This window comes from Meles meles, chromosome 13 (assembly GCF_922984935.1).
Source record: "Meles meles chromosome 13, mMelMel3.1 paternal haplotype, whole genome shotgun sequence".
Classification (NCBI taxonomy): Eukaryota; Metazoa; Chordata; class Mammalia; order Carnivora; family Mustelidae; genus Meles; species Meles meles.
The window spans coordinates 87,191,646-87,212,948 of record NC_060078.1 but is presented as its reverse complement, the minus strand read 5'-3'; the positions used below and the strand labels follow the sequence as shown (position 1 = coordinate 87,212,948).

Below are 21,303 nucleotides of genomic sequence, written 5' to 3'. Positions count from 1 at the left end.
CGGACTCCGTCTCCGCTCTCGCCACTCCTGCACCGGGCTCCGCGGGTCCAGGCCCGGGCAGGTGTGGGAGAGACGCCGGGCATGGCACACTGCCTTAGCGCTGCCGGCTCTGACGGGAGGGTTGGCGACTCTTGCTAGGGGTGCGGTGGCTCTTTGTTGGGGGTTCAGGGAGATTCTCAACCCGCTAGAAAGTTTCCCGTTTCTCGCTGCTCAGCTTAATCGTGAGCGGCTGCAGACGACGACCACGTGTTTCCTCCCACCTGTTCGCGCGACGGCGCTGCTTCCCTTCGTTCTTTCAGCGGGTCACGTGGGTCTTCTGCCGACGATTATCCGGAGACGGTCAATGTGGCCAAAACCTATGATTCGTTCCTGCATCATCGCGTTTCCACTTTGCGGTGCTGGTGACCACAGTCGCGTCCCATTCGTCCAGCGTCAGGATCCGGTGAAACGTTATCCAGATTCTGGGCCGTTTCCTGTTCCCAGCCGGCCCCAGACGTGCGGCTTTTCCACACCAACGTCCAGCTCTCCTGCTGCCCGTGGACGCCTGCTGGGTGTCCCGTGAATTCACCCAGTCCCGGCACGGAACACCCAGGGTTGGTGGGTGTGGGCTCCTCGGCCGCAGAGCTCAGGCTCTCAAGGCGGCCCCCGCGTCCACAGTGTCGGGTCCCTAGGCCACCGCATCGCCATCTGATGTGGCCGCGGGCTGGAGGTTCCCGTGACGCCCCCTGCAGGGGTGACGATGTGCTAGGACAGCTCACGGAGCTCAGGGCGACGCCGTGTTCTCTAGATCACCGGGTTATTAGAAAGGACGCAGTGAGCAGCCGGGTGAAGAGGTCGGCGGGTGGAGGTCTGGGCGGGGCCGAGCCGGGGAGCTCCTAGCGCCTGGCCCCGGGGGCACCGCCCGCGTGTGGGTGTGTTCACCACCCTGGACGCGCGCCTCGCTGCTCCGTTTAGCGTTTTAGGGAGGTTCCGCGACGCAGGCGCGAGTGAGGGAATCTGGCCGTCCGGTGACTTTTCCGCCTCCGGCCCCTCCCCGTCCCCGGCAGTAGGGACCGGGACCAGACCTCCAGCCTCTGGTCACAGGGTTGGGTCCCCGGCACGCAGCCCCCATCCCGAGCTGTCCGGGGGCCGCCCGGGGTCACCTCGCGGGGGCAAACTCAGCTGCTCGGAAGGGCCTCCTGGGTCTCGAGGTCCCAAGGGTTGTCGGAGCTCGGTGCCAGCAGCAGGGACAGAGGCCAAGGGTCTGTGTCCTTGTGGGTCCCAATGTGACACTGACCTTTCGTCGGTTAGGAAGTGTCTCCTTACCCCTCCTTTTTCTTGAACGGCTTCGTGTTTCTACTGATGCTTATTTTTTTAAAAAGTCTGGAATGTGGCAAAATGCCAGTGGTTCTTTACTTATTCTGTCTGTTAATAACTAATAATTGAAACATTTTAATGTTAATGGAACACGATCTAAGAAAAGTTAATTTTTTTTAACATTTCAATATTAGGGTATTAACAAGAGATAATAAAAATAATTATGATCAAAATTACTACGTCACAACAAACAACAAATGCTTGATATTAGTCTACATACAGTTTAGTGTTTGGCGTGAAGTTTTTTGTAAGCGAGAACACGAGAGTCACGTCGCTGGGGGGACGCCTCCCGCTGCCGGGGCGGCCGCTTCACGGTGTCCCCGTGCGGCGGCTCTCAGCATGCTTGTCTGCGGTTGTGGGAGTGGAGGGCGGTGGAGGGGCTCTCGCCACCCCGTTCTGAGTAAGAGCACGTCACCGGGCACCGTGGGAACGGGGAGGCAGACAGGAGCGCAGCTGCCCCGTGTGTTTGAGGCCCATCGGTCAAACCGAGGAGTTCGGTCAAGGCTCGGGTGTAACCGTCCCACGAGAGAGAGCGCGAAGCCAGCCTGGGGGCCCGAGAAAAGAACAAACCATAAGTCACTCTTCCCGGCAACGGTGACAGTGTCCTCTCTGCCATTTTCCCTGTGACCTTCATCTCTGCTGACCTGCGGGTGCGAGGGGTGCGTGGGGCCACCGCCGATGGCCCCCACCTTTATTTTCGTTCCTGGGGAGGTTTGTAAAAGATTGTTCTTCCCTCCTCAAGTTTGGGAGAGTTCCCTGGTGGGAACTTCTGGACCTTTTCTTCTTTGCGGGAAGGTCCTAAGTTATGATTCAGTTTACTTTGTAGTTCAAGAGCTTTTCTGATTTTCTGTTTCTCTTATAATTTGGTGGATTGTGTTTTCCTAGGATATTTCCACGTAATATGAAATTTCAAGTTTGTAAAGTGATGTTGTTCTTAATGTCCTTTTATTAGCTTGTAGTGTCTGTAGGGTCTGTAGGCTGTGTGCCTCCTTCCCACCCCTGCTTCCTGACCGGCCTCACCAGGAGTTATCGGTATTAATCTCTCAAAGAAAACGCATGTTCTCCAGGCCACCCAAAGCCACTGGCTTTTGGGAAGTCCCTGAGACGGCTGCTTTGCATGTACATCACCCTGAACCCTAAGGTGCAGGCCTTTGGGGACCCAGGCGGGCGCGTAGCTTACAGTGGGCCCTCCACGCGGCTGGTTGTCTCCTCCCTACAGGAAAAACCCCAAACAAGCAAACAAAAACCAGAAGCTCCACCCAAACTCCCAGCCGCCTCTTAAATCCTCACAAAGCCCCAGACAAGTGCACCCCAATATGGTTCACTTCTTGAGGTCCCCATTGTCTTCTGGCCCAGTAACTCACCGCCCCTGTCCTGCGCTTCAGGCACGTTGCCGAAACACTTGATCCAGCTTCTCAAATTTTCCACCGCATATAGTAATTATGTCAAACCCAGTCTGTCTTGACGAGCGTGACTTGTTCTCTCCCTGTACTCGGTTTTAAGGCCGTTATATGTGTTCCTAGAGAGATTCTGTCTGCAATGGATCGGCAGTTTCTGTGGAAGAAATCCAACAAACACATTAATTTGAGTAAATGTGTGGATGGGTTGTTTCTTGTGAGGCCTTACAACTGCGTTGGGTGGGGACGATCAAGGGTGATCGCACGTGACAAGACGAAAGCTGTGCGTGAGGGAGAGAAGGGGGAGGGCACAGCGTCCGTTCACTCAGCAAACACGGCTTGGTACCAGGTGCGCGTCGGGACCTGTGTGTGGCGTGGGGAAGGGGGAGGTTGCGACCTTATGAGCCGGCGGCTGCCGTCCCTCCCGTCCTCGACCTTACACGTCTGTTGTGTGTTTACGTAGACGTACACTTTGTACTATCTGGACCATTTGGTCAGAGCCCTGCAGAAGCTGTCCCTCCACGAGCTCACGGTCCCGCTCCTGCAGCTGGGCGCAGCCATCGCGGCCGCCGTGGTGGACAGCAGGAGCCTCGGAGACCTCTACCACCTGCGGTCAGTACGGCCCGCGCGTTCCGGGAAGCTGGGGAGCACTTGGGAGGCTAAGGGGAAAGCTCCAAAGCAATGTAAGAGAAAGAGCCTTTCCAAATACTAACTCTGCGGTTGGCTAATTCCGTCAGCAAGAGCCCAGTGATTTGTAGAACCCAGTAAGTCCACATACTTGAGCATGAAAATACTCTTTTTGTTTTGAAGTTTCGACCTGGTCCTTAAGGGAAGGTGGTTGTTCTAAGGACATGTACGCTGGTGTAGTAGAACGAAGGGCCGCCGTGTGGCCTACTCTCCAGTCATCCAGAGAAAATGTTTACAGGGTGGCGGGGGGCAGGGAGACACCCCGTGAGGCGGGTGCGGTGAGCGCTTGTGCCCAGGGCTCTGGGCGCGGGACGTGCTGTCGGGCTCTGAAGCGCTCGGACAGCTCTCCTGTAAGCTTGACGCCCCTTTCCCACGACACCGTTTCACGCCGGAGCCGAAGCAGACCTTGCCCTGCTCGCGGAGCTCGGGGCCCCACGCGGGGCCACATTTTCCCTCTGAGGGTGACCTAGACGGTGAGTCCGGACGGAGTCCGGTGTCTGAGTGTGAACGTTCCTGCGTCATTTTGCTTAGGTCTGAATGTTACTGAAAACATCACTAAATTACACGTTCCTTCCTCGTTTACCAGTTCTTATGAGGCGCACTGAGCCCAGTGCAGCCTGACCCTTACCCACACGTCCCGTGTGACCATGCGCTCGCTCTGCCGCCCCGTCCCCAGACTTGCCCTTGCGTGTTCCGATTTGAGACTGGGAGCAGCAGCCACTTACCACGAGGAGCAGGCCGGGCAGACGTACATCTACGATCTGGAGCAGGCGAGGTGCCCCCCCAGCCCCCGCGGTCCCATCCCGCCCAGGGGACACCAGCTCGCCTGAAAACAAGGAAGGATTTGGCCAACACGGAGCTGCTCCCGGCTGTGTCCTCTGCAACCCCAGGCCCATCCTGCATGACACACAGCCAGACAGTGGGGGTGGGAAGACCCTCGGCCTGGGGGGGCAGCGCCGGGGGCAGTCATGGGAGTTTTGTGTCATCTCCGTGACCATGCGAGTGGTTGGTGGCCGTGTTAATTTGCATTTCTGGGTCACTAATGACACGAGCATTTCAGATGTTTGCTTCTTGGCCATTGCATCTCTTTGGCACGCCCCCGTGTTGCTTACGTTAGCTGCAGGAAGGACATCGCCCTGAGAAAGGAGAAGAGCAAGGAAGCGGTCTTGGATGACGGTGCGTCAGCTCCGGCTGAGCCCGTACCTGCAGTGTTGCCCCCGGAGACGAAGCCCCTCGTGGCCCAAGACAAGGTACCCTCACTCTGCCAGCGGCACCGTGTCCCTAGTCCCGCGGGGCAGCGCCGAGGCCACAGCTCGGCCCCTAGTGGGATAAGACTTCACCGCGAGCTGTGTGCAGACCCTCATGCCGGGTTCCCTGGGAAAGCCGAGGTGTGTCCCCTCCCCGTGCGCCCTGGGTGTCTCTGGGAAATCGGGGCTACAGGTCACCTCGGAGTGCGCCCACCAGGGGCCCGGGCAGGATTCAGAGAAGACGGCCGGGGGGCAGCGCAGAGGGATTCCCAGGAAGGGTGGCCAAGGCCGGGGTGGAGAGTTGTCCCAGAGGCTGACCACGGCCCACACAGCGGGTCACTGGTGCAGGCTTGCGCCTCAAGAAGAGCAGCCGTCTGGCCACCACGCTCCAGACACCGGTCATCCCGCGGCCGCTGGCCTTGGGCCTTGTTTGCGAGCCCCCAGCGTCAACCATCTGGGAGGCGCGGTAGGAAGGTGCCAGGCCCCGTGTGTCTTGAAGAATTCAGGGGCTCACTAACACCTCCCATGCCGGTCCGGGTGCCGCCTGGTACCGGAGACCGGGGTCACAGAGCACGGGGCAGCAGCCGGAGCAGGGGCGGCACAGGACCTGCTCTGACACCCTGGGGGTGGGCTGGCAGGTAAGCAGAGGCGCCGTCCCAGGAGACCGCTCGCGGCAGGGGCCCGGGGCCCGGCCTGGCAGGAAACATGGACGGCGGGCGCCTTCCGCCAGCCTCCGGCGCAGACCTGCCTCCCTGCCTTCCAGCTCCTGAAGGTGAACGGAGACACCGGGAGGGGCCTGGAAGGGACGTCCTTCCCCCAGCTGTGGATGCTCAAAGCCGACGTGCTGCTGGAGATGGACCTGTACCAGCCCGCGAGGCTGCTGCTGGCGGAGGCCTGCCTGGCCTTCCAGGTGAGGGGCCACTGGGCCCCGGGTCAGGACGGGGGGCGCCTGCGCAGCACGACGGCTGTCTGGGACGCAGGCTGTCTGCTCGGAAGCTGGCTGGCCTCTCGCCATTCTGCAACGTCCATCCTAAGTCTCTGCCCTTTGCCTGTCGTTTCTCTGGTTTTCGTTCAGTCTGTGGAGAGTTTGCCGAAGCCCTTGCTTCCCGCAGCGGCTGTGGGTCTGACCCCGCGGGTGCTTCCTGTTGTCGTGTGCAGGGGCTGGGAGACCGGAGGGCGCCTCCTCAGCCATGGGCCCAGCCCAGATGTCCGTGGTCTCTCGGGGGCCTCGCTGGAAGCCTGAGGTTTTCTGAGCCCCCGAAGGGCTCGCACTCCAGCCTGGCTGTTCACAGCTTCACTCAGCCCCCAGCCCCCGTCATCCCGTCTGCTCCTTGGACCTGCCCTACCCCAGGCACACATCTTCAGGTGTCCCCATGACTGGCGTCTAGTGCCAGCAGCTGGAGGCCCCAAAGCCCCAGCTGGGTCCTCCTGAGCTCCGTCCCCCATGAGAAAGGTTGCCCGTGTGTGCGTCCCTCCCCGCAGAGAAGGGGGTGCCCGGGATAGGCGGTTCTGTCTGCGTCCGGCTCGGAGAACCGCATTTGCTGGGGGTCGAGGCAACGCTACAGGACCAGACGGGCTGTCACTGGTTTTAAAGGACTCTAGAGAGAAGGATCTATTCACAGCACAGAATTCAAGGCCATGGGAGTTTCAGGCCGTGGGCAGGGCGCTTGTCCAGCACAGATCGCTGCGTGCGGGCCAGACAGCGGAGGGGTGAGGTGGGGGGCAGGAGGGGGAGCGCCCGGGTGGGACTGAAAGGCCACACCTGCTGGTGACGGCCGCTTCTGAGCCCGGCGGGCGGAGGAGGCGGCCGTCAGAGAGCTCCTGGGGAGCGTCCGTGCCCAGATGGTGGCTGGGGCACCTTTGCGTCCTCCAGACGCCACACTGCCCCTCCTGAGCCTTCTGTCACGTGTCCCACACACGTGGACGGCGCCTTGCCCGCGGGCTTTTCCTTCCTGCCCCGAACCACGTCTCCGTGGGGCCGTAGCGGTTGGAGCCTGGTGACGTCTCCCTGGGGCGTCTGCCTGCCCCGGCCGCTGTGTCCATCCACAGCCGCCCGCAGTCCGCCGTCCGCCGTCCGCCTCCCTGCTGCGGCTGCCCCCACCGCCCCCACCAGCGCGTCTGCCTCCTGTGTGCGTCTTTCTCTCCTCGCCTCCAGCCTGCAATGGCTTCTGGGGCTCTCGGGACCACGGGCCCCAGGCCCAGCAGGCCCTTCGGTGTCTTGGAGCCGCGCTCGCTGCTCTGTCCGGAGCCAGCCACCGCGGACTCCCGCCCTTCCTGCCTGAGCACCCAGCGTTGTCCTGCCCGGGAGGGGTTCAGAGGCCAACCGCACGCCCAGGCCGCCTGCGACCACGTGTGACGGACGGGGGATGAGGCAGCCCCGGCTGGCTTGGGTACAAATGTCCGCCGTCCGTGGCCAGCGTCTGGACGGTGGCTCCCAGGAGCGCACAGGGGACCGCTGCCAAGGGTGGGCTCAGGGGCCCTGGACATGGACATTAGCACATGCACAGGCCTCAAGCCTCCCAGCCCCGGGCCCTGAGGGCCCTTCAGAGGGGGAGCCGCCCAGCGGCCACTGTGCGGGGCGAGGCCTGGTGCCCCGAGCTGCCGTCCCGCTCCCGCACCCGCACCGTCTCCTTGCACGTGTCTGTGTTCCAGGAGCTTGGTGACCCTCATGCGGAGGCAAAGTGCCTGCACCTTCTCGCACGGCTGGCGAACAAGGAGAAAAACCACGCGCAAGCCCTGAAGCTGCTGGAGCAGGCCCGGCGTCTGGGGGGCGACGAGGAGTTCTGGCACAGCTCAGCACTGACCCTGGCAGACGCGCTCCTGGCCAGGGGAGGCGAAGGCGGCAACGCGATGGTAGGGCCGCCCGGCCCGGGGGGTGGTGTGGCGGGTCCCCGTGGCCCGGAGCCGCCCGCGGACGTCAGCGCCCGCCCTCCTCAGGCCTGCCGCGAGTTCCAGAGCCTCACGGACGTCTTCAGGGCCCTGCAGAGGGAGAGACCGAACCGAGCGCCCGTCTTGGAGTTGATGAGCACAGACCTGGAGGCCAGGTAGTTCTGTGTGCGGAAAACTGTGAATTCACACCAAGTCGGGGCTGACGGTCCCTCACGCGGCTTTCCAGACCTCTGAGGCGCAGAGAGTCACCAACACCCCTGACCCAGCCGGCCTTCTCCGAAGCGGAGCCTTCCACCTGGGGACCCTTGTCCGCAGCCCATGGCCCCGGGGTGGGGGGGGGGGTCGCCAGAGCCTGACCTTCAGCCTTCTGGCTCCCGGGGACAGTGTCTCTTCCTTTCCAATGCGCCTTTTTCTTGGGACAAGGATGCAGGTGGCTCCTTTGGTTCCTGCATTCTCTGGGGACACGTCTGAGCTCCCCCAGGTGTGTGTGGACCCCGCGGGGTGAGGGCAGGCACAGCCCCAGCAGGGGTCTGGCCGCAGAGTTTTCCCCTCCTCCTCCCCCCCGTGATGGTGTGGATCTTTGTCCTGTGAGCACGTGCCTCTATGGCGTCTGTCCTGTCGGGGCCGATGGCAGGCTCTTTGGGTAAACACCTTCAGAGACCGACACTCGTCTCCTGGGCTTAAGGGTCGTTCAGATGTTCGCCTTCTCTGTGGCAATTTGTATTCTTCTAGAAAATTGTGAACTCTGGGTTTGGGGTCGTGTTGGTGTGTCTGTTTCTGGACTCTTTTCCTGTAACGTTACAGTCTTTGTCACAGGTCCGTCCCCTGCCCCTGCCCCTGCCCTTGCCCTTGCCCACTCTTCTCCTCGGTCAGACTCGTGCTTCGCCTCCCGCTGACCTTAACAAAGTAGCAGCCGAGGCTTGTCCTCCTCGTCTCCCCTTGTTTTCCACCTTGTGTTTGTTCAGTTCTGGGTTCTCCGTCCACTGGTTCGGGCTCCCAGGGCTCCAGCCGGCCGCACCCGCGCGTCGTCCTGGGTGCCCGCGTGCGTTCCTGCCCCTGCGCCACAGGAGGGCGGTGCCGGGGCAGGACAGTCTCGCGGTGGAAGCACGTGGCCCACGTGCTTTCTGGTCCGCGGGAAGCGCGCCCCGTGTCGGGGTGACACAGACCAGACTGCGGTGGCCGCATGGGACGGTCCACGCCGCCCGCAGATGTGTGAGCCTCCGGATCAGGGCCGTCGAGGAACTCACTGGCTGTGATCCTCCCGAATGCTTGGTTCTGCTGACTGAGCTGCACGAGCGCTTGGCGGAGATCGAGGAAAAGCTCACCGCCTGGGGCTGCAAAGAGAAGTGTGTGGACATAAAGCTAGAGCGCGCAGAGATAAAGAGGTGAGCATCCCTGCGGGCAGCCCTGGGCGGCGGCTGAGGGTCTGCCCTGAGCTTCTGCCCCCTAGCCCCCGCCCCCCGCCCCATGTCCTGACCCCGAGCCCGGCTCTCCTCCTGGCTCAGGACTCCTCGGGGCCCCTTGTGTCCCAGCAGAGCCTCCTCCTGGCCCTGTGGCCGGCTGCACATCCCTCCAGGACAGCGGCACGGGGGGAGGGGGCGTCTGCACTTTGTCCCGCCCCCTCGCTGTCCCCCCCCCCGCCCCCCGCGGCGTCTCAGCAAACACAGCGGACGTCGTGTGCCGCCCCGCTCCCCACACACCCCCGCACAGTGTTCACACTCTAGTCACGCTCATGCAGACACACATCACACCCGTGTGTGCACTTTACTTGTGGTCACTCACAGCCACACACGGCCCCGTGTGCCCCTGCAAGTGCTCGCCCTCGCTGGCCCTGCAGCAGCCCGCTGTCAACCTCCCTTGTGCAACCGCTCAGCGTCCCCTCTGTCTCCGAGGGCAGGGCCGACCCAGAGCCAGAGGAAGGAGGCCAAGCCTCAGCGAACGGCCTCCCTCTCCCACATCCCCTCCGTCCCCCCGGCCCTGGCTGCCCACCTGCTTGGGGTGCGCGCGGGCATTTCGAAGCGCAACAAGCAAACCTTGTGTGAAGGTGTTAAACCAGCCTGTGTGAGGACGGAGCCCCGACACGCGGGGTGAGACTTCGATCCGGTAATGACAGTCGCTGTGTGGTCATTGTCGGACTTTAGAACGTGCAAAAGGCACGAGCAGGAAAACAAGGCCGTTAAATCAGCACAATTAACGTCATGGCGTTGGTTCGTTGGATAGATTTGATTTTACAAAAATAGAATAAAGCGCGTACGTATTTTTGGGCCGAGATATAGTGACGGTATCTTTCCGTACAGAACGTCTAATCATGAAACTTGAAGTACTAATAAAGATACAATAGGATTATTTGAAATTTATACACTGTGCACTTCGTTGTGCACTACGGATGGTTAGTGCTGGAGATTTTTGCTCTAAAACCACCCTTCCCTTCTCCAAAGATTATGTGCCCGAAACGAGAGAGGGGAAGAGCAGAGAATGGCGTATCACCTGGAGGCGTACGACCTGGTCCAGAGAGCCGTGGCCGAGGCAGAGGCGCTGTTCCTCAGCGTGCGGGGCTTAACGTCCTCGCAGGAGGTGAGTCTGGGTCCCGGGTCCCTCCCTGGAACCCCGAGCACCCCTCGGCCTGCACACGCCCCGCACTTGCCCTAAACAGGCAGCCTGCCTCCTTGCCGCTTGGCTGGATGCAGCATCGCAACAAGATTCGCCCTCCCTTCCGAAGTAACCAAAGAGTAGACAAAAGTGTGAAACGGATTTTCAACACACTAGAGGCCCACATGGGCATCATCGTCCCTGAGCAGCGGCTCAGGGCCGCACTCCCCGCGGAAGCAGGGCCCTCAGGAAGGTGTCGGGCCCCCACTCAGGTTTGGAGCAGCACCTGCTCCCGCCAGCCAGACGGGACAACCTCATGACCCAGGCGCTGCGCCAAGCAGAGGGAAGGTCTTGTCTCGGTTGGGGATGCTCCGTCCGGGATGAGCTCTGCCCTGGGTCGTCCTGCACAGTCGGAGACCTGGGAGGACCACAGTGTCTGCAGACGGCTGTCCCAGAGGGAAGGCAAACCAGCAGCTCAAGTGTCCCCTGCCAGACGAGGAGGACGCACAATGTCTGGCAAGCCGTGAGAAGCACCACGCCAGGAAGCAGGGAAAATTTACTTCCCCACACGCAGAACAGTCCGTCCGGACCGACCGGAGCCAGCGCGGGTGTCAGAGTGCGAGGATGAGGACAGGGACAGGGACAAGGGTGCAGGTGACTCAGAAGTCACTCTTGGGGACAATGTGTGTCGAGAGCAGGATGCAATTAGAGTAGAAATCAGAAGGCTGATTAGTGGTGGCTGGGGTGGGCGTCTGCTTTGGGAAGGACGAGGTCATTGTGGAAGTACCCGAGGGCGAGGCCGTACAAGGTGCTGAGAGCACGAAGGGCCGCTGCGCCGCTCGCTCAGAGCACGAAGGGCCACGGCGTCGCTCACTCAAACATGGTTTTATGTCATGTGAGTTTTACCTCGATTGAAAAACCCAGAAAGCTATGGGTGAAATACCCAAATATTTGGAAAGCAAATAGCGTCCATCGGAATAACTACGAGCCAGAGAACAAATCAAAAGGGAAAGTATTTCTGAACTGAAGGTGGAAAAAGCTCAGGTTAGAATTTTCATGACGTCTCTAACTGCAATGCTTAGGGGAAAATTTGCAGCGCTGTTTAACCACACAACAGGAGAAGAAAGATCCCGGACTAGCGACCTTAGCCCTCGCCGTAAGGATGCAGGAGAGCCAACTGCAAATGAGCGGAAGGAAGGGGCTGAGGATCCAGGCAGCAGGCAGTGAAATCGGAGACATAAAGATGAAAGGTAAAATCAATAAAGCCACAGGTTATCATTTGAGATAAAAAAGTTCCTACACTTCTGTCCAGACTGATGGGGGAAAAAAGGACATAAATGCTCGGCATCTGAAATAAGAGTTGTAGCATCACCAGGGAGCCTACGTGTGTTAAAAGGATAAGAGGGAGTATTCTGAGCAACTTTGTGATGCTATAGAACGATTCCTCAACAGACACAAACAACCAGAACTCATTCAAAAAGAAAGAGATGACCTGAACCGCCCTTCCTCTGTTAAAGAAAGGGATTTTTAGTTTAAAGTCTTTCCACAAAGAAACATTCAGAGCCAGACTGTTTTACTGGTGATTCCTAGCAAACATAACACCAATTCAACGCAGAGTCTTCTAGAAAATTGAGAAGGAGGGAACCCATCCCCATCTGTAAGGCTAGTACGACTGGGACACCAAAACAAAACCTGCAGATTCATGAGCACAGATGCAGAAGTTCTAAACAAAAACTTCAGCAAATTAAATCCAATAGTATGCCAAAAAGATAACATATCAATGCCACGTTGGGGTTATCCTGGGATTGTTGTAACTTTCAAGAATCAATTTGGCTCACCGTATTTTCCTAAAAATCAAAAAACATAGGATCACCTCAGTAGACAAAACCCAACACTCATTCCTGATTGCAGGGGGGTGGGGGAGACTCTTAGCAAACAGTTACCAGAAGGAAAGCTCTTCCAGCCGGTGGACTGCCTCTGAGAACACGCTAGGACGCACGTCACACTTGGGGGAAAGCAGAGCACTATGATGGCAGTGCCCCTCCCCCACCTTCATCTGACTCCTACTTGAGTCGCAGTCAACTCAGTAAGTAAGAGGAAGAAACCAAAAATGCCTGGTCTAGAAAGGAAGGAGTAAAACTGTCTTTGCGTACCGAGGGCATGATCGTCTGTGTAGAAAATCTCATGCAGGGACACCTGGGTGGCTTGGTTGGTTGAGCGTCCGACTCTTGCTTTTCGGCTCCAGTCCTGACCTTAGGGTCGTGAGACGGAGCCCTGAGTTGGGCCCCACGCTGGGTGAGAAGCCTATTGAAGATTCTCTTTTCTTCTCCCTCCGCTCCTCCCCTACTTGCTCGCACGTTTGAGCGCTCTTAGAAAAGAAAGAGAAGAAAGACTCTCATGCAGTCTACAAAAATGGTAATGTACTAGGAATAACACGTTATTACAGCCAAGCTTAGGACACAAGAACCATATGAAAAATTAGTTTTATATTTCTATATACTCACAACAATCGATCAGGTATTAAAAATTCAAAAACAAAAAACCACTGGACAGCATGAAAATGAAATTTGACAAAAAGGGGAAATTTACCCCTGAGAACTAGAAAACATCCCTGAGAGAAGATGACTCAAGTAGATCGGACCGAGGCTCGCCACGTTCACGGACCGAGGCTCGCCACGTTCACGGACAGGAAGACTTGCTGTAATCCTGACCAAGAAGCTGCAGGCTTTCCATAAAAATTTGAAAAAAAAATTTTTAATTCAATTAAAACTGCAAAAGATGTAGCATAGCAAACATAGCAAAAAAAAAAAAAAAATAGTAAGCAAGCAAACTTAAATAAGAAAAACTGAGTTGGAGACCTGACACTACCTGCTTGTAAGACTTACTGTAAAGTGACAGGGACCAAAGCCGGGTGGTTTTAGTGTGGAAGTAAGACAAGCGGACCAACGGCACACAGCAGTGAGTCCAGAAACAGAGAGAGGAGCGGGCAGCTCAGTGAGGACAGGCCCCTGTGTACCGCGGTGGTGTCGGAGCCGCTGGAGACCCAGACGGCAGGCTTCAGTGCATTCCTCACACCAGACTCGGATTCAACCCGAGAGCACCAGAGACCCGAAGCCAAGAGCTGAGACGGTAAGGCTTCTGGAGGAAAACACCTCGGGGACCTTGGGTTCAGCAAAGATTCCTTACGCGGGGCTCGAGGGGAGAGAATAAACGGAGAGACTGGCACCCGCTCTTCAAGAGACACTGTTCAGGGCATGGAGAGACCAGGCACGAGCCGGTGGAAAATAGTTGCAAACCGTGTGATGGACGAGGTCTTGTCTCCAGAGTCGAAAACCCTCTCAAAACTGAGTGATAAGAGAAACACCCCCATAAGAAGTGGGCAAAGAGTTGAGCAGACATTTCTCCAAAGAAGACATGGGGCTGATGAATTCCATGAGGGACGATGACCTCACCAGCGCGTCAGGGAGACCACCGCGCACCGCCTAAACGCCTGCAGCTTGGAAGACCGGGCGCGGCAGTTATTAGCAAGGACACAGGGACCGAGCTCTCGTCAGGGCTGCGGGGGCTGAAGCACGGACAGCAGCCTGGCCGTTAAACAGGGCCCCGGAGGAGCCGGCACCCCACACCCGGGAATTTGCCTGCAAAAGGTGAAAGCCCTCGCCCATGCAGAAGCCCGTGCACACGTGTTCACGGCCGTTGTGTTTGCAGCAGCCGCGTGTGAGCGGGTCCTCACGCTGGGCCCACCTGGACTACAGGGGCTCCGTGTCCGTGGACGGGTGTGAGCACAGCAGCCGCGTGGGCGGGTCTGAGTAGTCACGCGAGAGGCATCGGCCAGAGAGCACGCACCGTGTGACGGTCCCTGTGCGGACCCCAGAACCCGCGAACCGGCTCGTGGGGCTGTAGTGTGGCCCTGGGCTGCGTGGGCGGGAGGGACCAGCTAGAAAGGGGGCCGAGGATGTGGGGCACGGGGACACAGGCGTGGCCTTGCCTGTGGCGCTCTGACCGCGTGTGTCCGCCCGCCCAGGTGCAGAGCGTCAGCACGCCCCTGAGGAGGAAGCTGGCGGGGCTGAGGCTCCGCCTGGCCGAGGCGTCCCTGGACCTGCTGCAGCTCACGTGGGCGGAGGCGCAGGCCCGGCGGCTGGAGCAGGGCTCGGCGGACCAGCTGCTGGCCGACTACCTGCAGAGTCTGAGCGACGGCACCTCCGTGGGCCTGGTAACCGGCCCGAGAGCCAGCGTCCCGGGGCTCTGGGTCCCACCTGCGGGGCACCGGGGGCGTTGGGGAGGCCCGGCAGGACCGACCAGGGGATGGCTGGCGTGGAGCCTCCGACGCGGGTGTGTGTCCTCAGCCCCCTGGCTCCCGGGCCCCCCCACCCTGGTCGGACGGCCTTGGGGGGCTCCTGGGGGCTGTTCCCGAACGCACTGCTCTCTCCTACCCGGGCATGCGTTTGCTTGGGCCGATTATCTCCGCACACGGAAGGGCTCGGCAGGGGTGAGTTCATTCTAAAGAGGCTGAGGTTGAAAATCTCCGAAGGGAGCTCCTTGCCGTTTCGGATATTTGCTCAGGCGTCACACACTGTGAACCAGTGTAACTCGACGTCACCGTAAATACATCAAAGATAGCCCTAAAATTGAACTCGACGTGACCTTATCTATTTGTCAGTGAGCCCCAAGCCAAGGATCTCCAAGCAGATTTTAGTGACTCCCCAATACCTAAGCCCTGGAGACTCCCCCCCGCCCCCCGCAGAGGCCAGAGGGTGCATTTCTCACCCGGGATGTCGCCACTCCTGGGGTGTCAGACCAGGGAGCTCAGGGACGGGCGGGTGGTGGGGAAGGTCGGGGTGTCGGGTAGCCTCTGGTGTTGCTCAGGGCAACCCCAAGGCGCTCCTGTCCCCACAGAAATGGTTCACGCTGCGGCGGACCCTGGCGCACACGGCGCTGGCGCAGCTGGGTAGCCTGCACTCGCTGTCCGCCGGCTGCGTGGAGACCCGGGCGCAGGTCCTGGGCCTGGCGGGGAAGGCCGTCCGCCTGCTGGCTGTGCACACAGACCCCGAGCGCCCCACCTGCTACTGGGAGGACGGCCTCTCGGTACGTGCTCACCCGCAGCCCCTCAGGAAGGAGAGCGATATGAGACAGGCCTCGAACTGTCCCTGGCTGAGAAGGGTCGTGTAGCCTGAGAAAGCAAGAAAAAGGCGAGTAGTCTGTTCGGCGTGACCAGTGGGTGGGAAAGAAACACGGACTTCTGGGCACAGACTGGAGAGAAGGGGGAGCGAGCACACGCAGAGTCCAAGGGCAGGACGCCCCAGCCCCCAGTGCAGGTGTCCCGTCTGCATCTCGGCAGCTTTCCTCCAGGAGTCTGGGGTCTGCCCGAGTGCTGGGTGCAGAGAACCCCCCTCCTCACGTGCTACAGGGGACCCCAAGCCCCCTTCCAGCACCCACAGCGGCTGGTGTCCTGCGCTTCTCCAGAGCCCTCGGCAAGGCTGCCCAGGCAGGCCTGGTGGTCCCAGGCCGGCACCGCAGCCAGGAAGGAAGGCTGGGGACAGCTGGGCTGGGGAGAGCTGCTGGCCACCGTCCTAAACGCCTTCTTCCGCCTGGAAGGCACCTGCTCAGATGCAAAGTCAGGCTCGTCCCCCGGACTCTGCCCTTTTAGGAAGACCCCAGCCCCGAGCAGCTGGGCTCCACACCCCTGTGTGAGCGCCAGTCCCAACGCCTCACCGGTCTGGATCCCAGGACCTGGGACTGGGCCACATGCAGGTGACATGATGGAGCTCCGGCCCCTCCCTCCGTCTGTGTCCCTTGAGCGCCTGCGCAGGCGGCTCCGAGGCAGGCGGACGTTGGCCAGCGATGCCGGCAGCCCCCTCCCCTCGGGGCTGGTCATTGCCTACGGAACGGCCCTGGGGACGCTCCCTCTCAGAGGCCATCAGGGGAACACATGCAGGCGGCTCCCAGGAAGGGTGCCCCCGCAGCCCCGGCCCTGTCCCCCAGCCAGGCTTCCCCCTGCTGCTCCCGGCCATGACCACACAGACCCAGGGGCTCCCCTGTGCCCGCTGCCGCCCCCCGGCAGAGTCCCCTGGCACTCCGAAGGACCTCGTCTGCGTGGCTGGTCCTGCGGTCCCCGGAGTAGTGGGCTCCGGACATGCTCAGTCCGGGCTGCACGGTGCTGGCCGCGGCCCATGCCCAGGAAGGTGATTTTGAAGGACTGAGGGAAGGTCGGCACAGAATTCGATTGTTCTGAGACCAGGGACACTCAGGCATCTCTAGAGCTGCTTCCCCACACACGCTGCACCTGCCCACCACCGGGGGTTCTGGGCCAGGGCCTCGGGGGTCACCCTGGCTGGCGAGAGGCCTGACCGCTACCTGCGGCATGCCTCACCGAGAGGTCCCACGGAGACGCCCCAAGGGCGACAGGCACACCCAGGCTCGGCGGTGGGACGGGCGCCGGTGACAGGAGGTACCTTCTCCACAGGCCACCGCTGAGCTGAGCGGCCTTAAGCATCTGGAACCCATCCCCGAGTTCGCGGCCGGCAGGGGTCACGACGACGAGCACAGCGGGAAGGGTTCGGAGCAGCAGGTACGGCCCTCGCCCCCACCCCGTGGTTCCGGGCCCGCGGAGCCCGCCTGAGCCCGAGCCCTGCGCCCCGCAGAGGCGGCTGGTGCTGGCCCGGCGGTTCCTGGCCCAGGCCTCGGAGCTGCTGCTACAGTGCCTGGGGCTCGCCCTGGGCAGCCGCCTCCTGGACGCTGCCGCTGCCGCCAGCCTGGAGATGGTGGAGTGTACCGGCACCCTGGACCCCGCCGCCACCTGTCAGTTCCTGGCGCTGTCTCAGGTACGGTCTGCTCGGGGCCCTGCCTGAGGCCTTCTCGGCTGCCTGGGGAGGGGGAGTTCCCGGAACACTCCCTCCTACTGGTGGGCTGGCCAGCCCGGCCGCGGCCGGCCTCTCTGCCTCGGGAGCGCGGTGCAGGCTGGAAGCGGAAGCCTCCGGCGTCCGGAGGATGTAGGGAAGGCTGCCCCCTCCTCCGGAGGGTCCCCTGGCCCGTCCCCTGTTACTGACATCCTGCAGATCTACCGAGCCTCATGCTCTGGAGGCTCAGAGTAGAGAAGTGGGCGGGTGCTGGGGGCACCATGGGGCAGGGCCTGGTGACAGCCAGTGGCCAGGAGAAGCACAGCGTCCCAGGGAGCTGGTGCCGGGAGACCCTGAGCAGCCCCCCACCCCCCACCCTCAACAGGGGCGCCCATAGGGCCCTGGCAGGGCTCAGCTCCTTAGCCCCGTCCCGTGTCTATTTTAGAGCTGCTCGGCTTCAGAGATGATGCGGGATGTCCTGTCCACGGCCACGGCCAACACCAGCAGCTCGCAGCTGGCCGCCCTCCTGCAACTCGAGCACCAGCTGAAGGAGAAGGGGAGGACGTCCACCAGCTTGTCTGCGAGGGTGGAGCAGAGGCTGGAAGTCATCTCCAAGGTGAGTGGCGAGCCGTCCACGCCTGCCCTGGCCACGCAGCCCTCTGGGGTCACTGCGTCACCAGCCCGAAGATAGCATGCACCAGCGCGGCCTCTCGCCAGCTGTGTGGTTCTGGGGGTGTCCCTCGCCCTCCCTGACCTCCGCCTCCTCGAGGGCCTCCTGGTGACCGTAAGTGCCCAGGCCTGCAGCAGGTCAGGGGGGCACAGGGCCCCCGAGGGTCTTCTGGAGGGGACGCACTTCCTCCAGCCACAGCAGAACACCGTGGACGCCAGCACGTCCTCCTTTGCTGGGAGGAGCAGGTGTGAGGGGGAGTGTTTAGAGAAACGGACCTCGGTGAAATGCGACGGATCAAGACGGCGGCCTGGGCGCTCTGAGGGGTCCCCCGCTGCCCCCTGCTGCTCTGGGTGCACCTGGTGGGTCTGACCTCGGCCCTTCCTCCAGAGCTGGTCTCTTCCCTCTGATGCTTGGGGTCGGGCCGTCCTTTGTGGCGGAGCGTCCCGGGCACCGTGGGTGCTCTCCACGTGCTGGCGGCCCCTCCCCAGCTGCGACCGCTCTCAGGTCCCCAGAATCACCGCAGCTGAGACCAGTGCCCTGAAGAGCCGTCAAGCTGTCACAGGCGCAGGGACGAGCAGGCCAGGCCACCAGGAGAAGCAGCACAGCCCAGGCCCCACCCCCGGAGGACACATCCACGTGTATCCACTAAAGCGGGGGTGGGTCTAGCCCAGCGCTCATCTCCCAGGGGAAATGAGGGACCAGACACACGGACGCACGTGCAGTGCTGAGGAGGAGGCCGGATGCGGGGGCATAGGATGGGTCCGTGGCAGGACGGGACCGAGGCTGACTCCGTCCCGGGTGTTGTGACAGCTCCGCTGCCTCCTGCTGCTTCAAGAATCCTCGTGGAAGACCTGCGTTGACTCAGTCGGGGGCACAGTCCCGTCAGGGACTCGGGGGTCGGCTGCCCAGGGGGGTGGGGGCGCACACCACAGCCAGGCCCCCATGGGCAGGCACGGCAGGAGCCCGACGACCAGCAGAAAGTGCTTTCATTACAGCCTCTGCTGTGGATGGGGGGGCAGGCTGAGCTATAGCCCCTGAGAGGGGAAGCTGTCCACAGTGACCTGTCCCCACTGCCCCCACCCCGTATCACGGCGGAGCTGCTGGGACACGCAGCCGGCCTGTGACGACCCACCTGGGGTCACAACTACGTCCCGGGCTGCAGGGAGTTGGCCTGAAAGCTCGTGAACGGCGGTGAGATCCCTCGTGGTTCTCGTGGCACCTGGGAAATAAGGACTGTCCTGGGAGGAGGTGGCCTCAAGGACACTGGGTCTGGAGAGATACCACATGAGGGCTCCTCAGAGAGCATGAGCCCGCGTGCCCACCAAACCTGTCTCCCAGGGCCGGGAGAGCATGACACGGAGCTGAGACAACAGTGACATGACACGATGACTGCAGTTTCCCCAGACTTAAGAGGCCAAAGGCTCAGGAGTGCTGGCCTCCCCACACAGGAGAAACGTGAGAAAGCAGCAGCGCCCCACGAGCCCGGGACAGACACCCCGAGGACAGCCAGCAAGCAGCCATGGGCACCTGCGCGCGTCCAGGAGACTGCTACCCACCACGGCCACCCAGAGACACATTTGGATGCGCAGACACCGAGGGTGTGGACCACCAGGCAGCCTGCAGCGCAAGAAGCTGGGGGAGGGGCCAGGCAGAAACAGTGAGTGCACGAGACAGCCAGGAACAGCACAGAGCAAACAGGTGCAAGGAACAAATTCTAAGAATGTAAAACCGTCATTTTAACACCTTGTGGAATTGAGCTTATTTTGTGGAAGACGATACAAAAAGCAGGAAGGATTAGAGCTTACAAAGTATGGGTTCTGTCACTCCTAGGGAAGGGTAAAATTACGTTTTTATTAGATCACAGTAAGCCAAAGATGAATGTCATGGTTCCTTAGGGTAACCACTAAAATAATGTGTAACAAAGGTAATAAAAAGAGAAAAATCAAATGATAGCATTTCATTATCCCAAAGATAGGCAAAAAGAGTGGGGGGGAGAGAATATAAAAAATAATAGTCCCAGTAGGAAAAAAGCAGGAAGAAAGCAGTTAGAAACCCAAATATAAATATAGAATTACAATAAATGTAAATTGACCAAACCCTATAGGTCAAAAACCAAGACTGTCAGGTTGGCTGAGAAGAAAAACAAAATCCAATTAAATGCCACTTAAGAGAGACCTGCTTCACATATAAGGACACAGAAATGTCGGAAGGAAAAGCTGGCTAGGTCACGAAGATCCTCGTCCGATGAAAGCCAGGTGACCCGAGGATCAGCCAGCAGGGAATCCGCGTCCTTGGTCCGTACGTACCGTCATCAAGCTTCACAGGCACGAAGCAGAAGTAACGGGAATCAAGGAGTGCCAGACAGGAGGTCCATGCAGCTTCGGCTTCCCATGGAAGCCACAGACCCTATATAGATGAGTAAGCACGCAGGGACGTGTAGGAGAGCCGTTCGCATTCGGGTCTGCCTGGACAGTCACAGAGACATCCCCTGAGCACAGCGCTGACTATGACTGGCTTCTCTTCTTTCCAAGCTTGCAGGGAGCGTGCACGCAATGGACCAGTACTGGCCATAGCAAAGCCTGAAGCCTCTCCAACCGAGGGAAATCGCTCCCTTTGTCGTCCTGCCACAATGCAATTAAGTTAGAAATCAACAACTGAAAGATACAATTAATTTGAAATTAAACAATATCCTTACCATCATCAAGCAGTCAAAGAAGAGATTACAATGAAATTTAGAAAATATTTTAAGCTGACTTAAGAGAGTGAAAATATCATATGTCAAAACCTATGAGACTTGTCTAAAGCAGGGCTTAGAGGAAAAATACACTGTTGAATACAGGGAGAAAATCTTACGAACAGTAATTTAGGTTTTGACTTCTAGAAGCTAGAATGAGAACACCTCTAAGAAAAAGAAACGGTAGTAAGAACTACAATAGAAACAGTGGGATTAAAATGGTAGAGGACACCAGCAGCGGTAGAAGGGTTCCAAAGAGAAGACTAGTGAAATTGATGAAAATGTAGAAGATCTGAAAAGGAAAAAAAAGAAAGAAAGAAAACCCCAAATTCCACTATCAGTAATAAAAAGACATCACGGAGCACCTTCAGACTTCCCAAAGCCATTAGGAAATAGTCTATATAACCATACTCCAGCCAAGTTTGACAATCTGGATGGAATAGAGAAATTTCTCAAAAAATACAAATTACCAAAGCTGACAGAACAGAAACGCTGAGTAATTTATTATCTGTTAAAGAAATTGAATCTTTTATTAAAAACCCCGCAAAGAAAAATCCCAGCCCACTTGGTGAGGATGTGGAGAAAGGGGACTCTCTTATTATGCTGTTGGTAGAATGCAAGCTGGTGTCCACTCTGGAAAACTGTATGGAGGTTCCTCAAACCTCAAATACCACTTCCATATGACCCAGGGCTTGCATGATGGGGTATTTACCCAAGAGATACGGAAACACCAACTCAAAGGGACACATGAACCCCGATGTCTACGGCAGTATTATTTACAGTAGACAAGATACGGAAGCCACCCAAGTGTCCACTAACTGTTGAACGGAGAAAGGAGAGGGGGTCTGTGTATACGATGGAGAATTATTAAGCCATAAGAATGAAATCTCGCCATTTA

The 21,303-nt window shown here is 59.3% G+C and overlaps 1 protein-coding gene across 1 annotated transcript in view; it reads left to right on the top strand.

The window, feature by feature from the left end:
- Positions 1-21,303, top strand: part of CFAP46 (cilia and flagella associated protein 46) — an 83,962-nt gene that overhangs the window by 48,306 nt on the left and 14,353 nt on the right. The window contains exons 32-44 of the mRNA XM_046026236.1: positions 3,217-3,365; positions 4,117-4,215; positions 4,558-4,690; positions 5,451-5,597; positions 7,340-7,540; positions 7,625-7,731; positions 8,785-8,961; positions 10,015-10,150; positions 14,196-14,378; positions 15,062-15,250; positions 16,629-16,733; positions 16,807-16,986; positions 17,447-17,617. Coding sequence (XP_045882192.1) covers positions 3,217-3,365; positions 4,117-4,215; positions 4,558-4,690; positions 5,451-5,597; positions 7,340-7,540; positions 7,625-7,731; positions 8,785-8,961; positions 10,015-10,150; positions 14,196-14,378; positions 15,062-15,250; positions 16,629-16,733; positions 16,807-16,986; positions 17,447-17,617 — 1,977 coding nt within the window. The remainder of the gene's footprint in view (positions 1-3,216; positions 3,366-4,116; positions 4,216-4,557; positions 4,691-5,450; positions 5,598-7,339; positions 7,541-7,624; positions 7,732-8,784; positions 8,962-10,014; positions 10,151-14,195; positions 14,379-15,061; positions 15,251-16,628; positions 16,734-16,806; positions 16,987-17,446; positions 17,618-21,303) is intronic.